Source organism: Apis dorsata, unplaced genomic scaffold (genome assembly GCF_000469605.1).
Source record: "Apis dorsata unplaced genomic scaffold, Apis dorsata 1.3 scaffold_293, whole genome shotgun sequence".
Taxonomy (NCBI): Eukaryota; Metazoa; Arthropoda; class Insecta; order Hymenoptera; family Apidae; genus Apis; species Apis dorsata.
Genome location: NW_006263568.1, coordinates 683437 through 689436, shown reverse-complemented (window position 1 = coordinate 689436; position 6000 = coordinate 683437). Strand labels below are relative to the sequence as shown.

General features: G+C 22.7%; 1 protein-coding gene across 2 annotated transcripts in view; it reads left to right on the top strand.

Annotated features, from left to right (window-relative positions):
- The first annotated feature begins 2608 nt into the window (after positions 1–2608).
- LOC102671417 (probable pathogenesis-related protein CaO19.6200) overlaps positions 2609–6000 on the top strand; it is a 71375-nt gene continuing 67983 nt past the window's right edge. The window contains exons 1-2 of one of the 2 annotated variants that reach the window (XM_031511164.1): positions 2609–2742; positions 5230–5334. In XM_031511164.1, the coding sequence (XP_031367024.1) occupies positions 2717–2742; positions 5230–5334 (131 nt within the window). In that variant the 5' untranslated portion in view covers positions 2609–2716. The remainder of the gene's footprint in view (positions 2743–5229; positions 5335–6000) is intronic. The other variant, XM_006617159.2, reaches the window with a different exon arrangement.

Below are 6000 nucleotides of genomic sequence, written 5' to 3'. Positions count from 1 at the left end.
TATATATATATATATATATATAATTTATTATAATAATATGATGATAAGTACATAATACTATGGCATGAAAAATGATTTTTATATTATATTTATATTATATTTTAAACTTTTCTAATATAATAGTGATTTTGATAATAATTTAATTTGTAATAATTAATAATTTTTATAGTTATAAATGTTGAATAAATATTAAATATTATAAATGAATCTGAATGAATTTTAATTAATATATATACAATAATAATATACAAGTAAATATTTAAAATTTACTCTCTATATTTCTAAATATTATTTATAAAAATTTAATTCAAATTTTATAGTTTTAATCTATTTATTATACGTACATTTAAAAAATAAATCAATAATGATAGAATTCATATAACTTACCGTTCGCAGGTAAAATAGCATAAAAAGAGCTTTTCATCCGTTCATAATATCGATGAAATATACTGATATTTATGAATAAAACATGCGAAATTTTTACTACACTTGCGAATGAATGTATTTAAAATAGGAATAAAACGTGCAAATTTTAAGTACGAAATTCCTACATGAATTTAAATTATACATAAAATCGAACTCGAGTAACTTTCTATATCAAAACAGTATTGCGAACACAGCGAAACTAAGGTTCTATGATCTTTTCTCACCCGGTAACTGTCATTCGGAAAACAAAGTTTAATGTATCAAAAAACAATCAGATGGCTGTCAGTTGACTTCAAACGATTATTTTAAAATTGAACATTAAATAATTTTCAATGTTCTATTGATATTTTATTAATTTTATAATATATTATGAAATAATATAATAGAATTAGAATAGAAAACTAATAGAATAATATATTATAATATATTTATATGATACTTGTACAATGATTTATAGTATTATTATTTATTAAACTTATTAACTTTATAACAATTATTATATATTTATTATATTTATATTTATTATATTTATATAATTATTATATATTATAACAATTATATATAATTATAATAAATCATGAATTTTTTATTTATAATATAATTTATCATTTACCAAATTTATTTTAAGAATAATTTATTTTTAAATTAATTTTAAAATTTATCGTTTTAGGAATATTTTGTACATAGAAAATGATACGATTATTAATTGAATTTATAAATTTTGATATATTTTTATTTATTTAAAATCTGCAATTATTTGTCGAATTTAGCAAAAATATCCATAAAAAATTTTTAAAATATAATAATCAATAATTTAACAATTTTTTGATTTTTATTTTTAATTTTTGTTTCTTTTGTAATTTATTATAATAATAAATATAATAATCGATTTTAAAATATTGATTGTGTAAAAAATTTTAATATGCCTTCTATCATTTAAAGTAGTAAATTTAAAAATTATTCTAAAAGTTCAATCATAAATCATATAAAATTATAATAAAAATTAATAATTCCTTTAATTATCTATATTTTGAATGCGAAAATGCATTATTACTTTTTCAATAGTTCTATCCAATTCTAACAAATGTAATTTCGAGATCTATATGTTTCGATAGATTTATTTATCAATATAGCAAGCGATGATAAATTTGTTTTCTCGAAGGCATCGCGTAAACGGAAACGTCGGTCAATTTCACGATTAATACTTTCTAAGTCACGACAAACATCCACCGCAAGTATTTAGATGTTCTGATCCACTTTTCATTCAACTAACATATTTAATATGTATATATATTCAGTTTTCATGTGACGATGCCTCGATCGCTGTACATTTTTTATCTCGATTCTTGAATAATGTTTTTCGCATCCATATGTACGGTTAGTGATATGATTAATAATATTTCGTGTCAATTAATAATAAATCGTGAATCAAAATCATAAAATTATTCATATAGAAATTTCTTTAATAAATGAAATATAAACAATAAATGAGAAGCATCAATTTTCAATCAACAATAACTTGAAGATAAGATCGTTTTCCCGCTATATTGAGGTTATCTTACAAACTATCGAAGTTTAAAGGAAATATTTTAATTGAATAAGAAAAAGTAAGACAAAATTAAATATTTATTTTTATTTTTAAATCGTAGAAAAAAAATGCTTTAAATAATATTAGTAATCTTAATAAAAAAATGACAATATTTTTACTTTTAGATTATTTAACTATCAAATAATGAAAATAAGATTCCTAAAAAATGTTGAAATACCAAAGGAAGAGAATAAATATTTTAAACAGAAAACAAAGAATAATATCTAAATTTTTAGCTCTTCTAAATTATAATGGCTTTTTCAAAGTAATTAACTATTAACAAATATCTTATTATAGATATTCAAAATTCATTTTTTATTGATTAAAATGACAAGAATATATATCATTATAATGAAAAAAAAATTAATCTTCGAAATCTCTAAAAAAAATAATAAAAAGAATAATATAAAAATAAAAAAGTCATACATATGAACAATATTCATAAGGAAATAATTTAATATTATTTCTTTTTTTTGTATTAACAATAATTAAGATATTAAGAAATGCAAGATAAACTTTGAAGTTCATTATCATGAAAAGACTTCTTATCAGCGAGTGTTAGTATTGTATAAATGCACCAAGTGACTAGTTAACTTAGTAATAGTCCAAAGCGAAACTGAAGTACTCTGGTCTATATACGTGGGTTGAGACTGTTTTTTCGCAGTGTCGGCACAAGTAGTTTGTTAACAACGGACGTCGGCAATGTCATCTTCAAGCTTTAACGAGGAGTAAGTAATACTTACGATCCCTGATAAACAATTTATTTCAAACCATTTCCGCGCTACAAATTGTCGAAGAATTCATCTAGCTAAGAGAGATCTTTCTCTTTTTCGCGATGTCCAATTTATCAATCGCCACGTACGAAGAATTGATCTCGTTAGATTAGTTTGTGATTTGACATAGTGTTGAAATCTTCGTATATCGTAAATGTAATTTTATTGATGTTTTATTTGACTTCCTTTGAGAAATTTTCTTGAACAACTTTTACTTCTTTCTTGGTAAAGTGAATAACTTATTCATTATCAAACAGGTAATAAAGTAAATTTAAAATCAGTTAAAATATTATTATTGAAATATTTTCAATAAATATATATTATATTTAGTTTATTATTAGTTTATTATATGAAATTAAATTCCAAATATATATTTAACAGGTTTCTTAGGAAAACGATTATTAAAGTTTTTATATATACTTGCTTACTAGCTTTTTTTGGACAATCATATAAAAATGATGAAGATTAATGTGATAGTTAAGAATTATCAATCCATAGTCAATTATAATGGTGATCTACGAGAATAAAAAATGAATAAAGTCGTAGAAAGCTGGATGTACATATTCAGTAATCGAACAAAATTACTTCTATATTGCATTAGCGAATTTGTTATTGAATTATTGACACAGATAACGATTTCTTTCTAAAAAGATTGTTCTCCAATTAGATCATTAAAAGAAATATCAATTGTAATTGTACTGTTTTTTTGCAATTCGTTTTTAAACGAATATTATATGTTTATCACATTTTGTATTGATATAAAATATGATTAGTTGTTCGACATTTAATATCTAATATCTAAAGTAAATTATGATTGCAACGTTTCGTTATCTATTATATTTCACCTGAAACATTCATAAAATTATATACGGAAATAATATAAATATTAAATACAAATTGCATATTGCATAAGTCCAAAAAAAAAAATATAACAATTATAATAATTAGAAATTATTATGATGAATCTATAAAAAAATAGAAAATTTGGATTTTTAATTTTATTACTTTTTTAAAATACTTTTTTATAAATTTTGCAAATTTCCTTTGTATTATCTTTTTTTATCCCTCAGTTGAAAATAAATTAACGTTATTTGTTCCAAAATTACTTGTATCATTCGATAACTTTTATGTATCTCTCTAAATTTGTTTTCCACTTTCTACTTCCGTTTCTTTGAATTTCAGATGGCTCTTTCTCTCCTCGATTCTCTCTGAACGAAAAATCGTTCAGAATTGAATTCGTCGAAACGCGACAACTCGATGTATTTGAGTGCAACGGCCTTTGTCGTAACCGTGAATGCACTCTCTCTTCATGTTTCTTATAGGCTGTTGGCCCCCTTTTTCTCATCGTTCCATCGCTTTTGGCGTCTGGTAACGGACGATCCAAGAAGACGAAGTCTTGTCGACCTGGCGTCAAACCTAGTTTCGTTTCTAAACAGTCGATGGTTTCATTCCAATCACACTATGAGTATATGGACCGCGATATGGCACAAGGACATTATGCTACACTGACCTCGTCTTCGTGTGACCCGAGCCGAATGGCTCGCACATAACCTTACCTACATAATATATTCATGCTGCAACTTGCACTCATGGATGAAACTTGCACGTTCTGGAACTACGATTAATAAAACAATGTTTATGATTGTTTCGTGGTATTATGTAAAGGATTTTAGTTTCAACGAATCGTAATTTCCAACGATAAATCATTTACTTGGTAGAAAAATGAATTATAAATATTTTTGCGAGATCAGATTGAATTTTATAAATTCTTTATAATTTTATGAATTATGTATTCAGTTATATAATCTTGTTTGAGAATCATATTTTTTTATATAAGTCTTCGTTTCTGTTTATTTTTAAAGTATTAATAGGTCTTTTATCTTTTGAAGTTAAAGAAGTTGGTAAAATTTTGTACACATCTAGAAATGGTTTATTTTATTTTTTAATGATTATCAATATAATGTAATTTAAAATTATAATTTATATTTGTAGATATTTTGTTCGTTAAATGCGATTTAAAAATGCTTCGTGTGATTTATAAATATAGATGTTGTGTTAGATTACTTTCTTTTAGAAAATATTACAAATGAATTTTCATGAAACATTTAATTATCAGCAATTTTATATATCACGTTTTATTTTCGTTTTTGATACTTGAAGAATGCAGCTTTCGCGTGAACCCTTTCATTAACTCATCCGCTCGAAAAAAAAAAACAATGCTAGAGCCAATTAAACTCGTTTAAGCTCTAAAGGAGTATTATATAAGAGTCTTTGGAGGGTAGCCTGTCATTGTGTTTTATGAATAGTCCGCCACGACAATGAGCCATTTTTATCATATATATCATTATCTCGAATAAATTGAATAAATTGTTATGAAAAAAACATTTATTTTAAGAAAATATTTTATATTTTATATTATAATTTTATATTTTTTATTTTCAGAAAAAACGAGAAGATGTATTTTGAAGAAGTATTGAAGGATGTTTTTTCGGATTCGAATGACAGTATGGAATATCTTTGGGAGGATATAGAAAATCTCAGTCTAGAGTAAGTTTATTGCCAATTTATTTTTATTTATTTATTATTGCAATCTGACGATTAGATTTTCTATTTCGAAAAATGTTATGTTGATAAGATAATAAAATATTTTTATGAATCATGCAGGTAAAGATTTATTTGAAATATTGATAAATTAAAGAAATTAAAATTATTTTTGAAATTATATGCATCGTATTTATTGAAACAATAATTATTTAATTTTGTTAAAATTTTCTATTAAAAAATATTAGATATAAATTATAAAAATTATAATTTCTGCAGTATCAAAAATATTTCATTATAAACATTTTCATTCCTAAACATTCAACTGAAATAAAAAATTATAATTTATCACAAACATCTTATAACATGTACGTATGTTAAAAATATTTCATTATAATATCTAAACACTTTAAATTATTATATATACATAAATTTCCAAAAATCATAATTTATCATAAAACATCACAAATATTTTTTATTATAAATCTTCAAAAGTTTATTTAAAACTATTAAAGATAATACAATCTTTAAGAACTATTTAAAATTATTACACTTTCAATAGTATAAAATCTAAAAAATTAATTATATCTAGAAAAATATTCAAAAATATTCTAGGTTATATGCTATATTTATAAACCACTATTCGTCGATCACATGACATTCCACGAACAG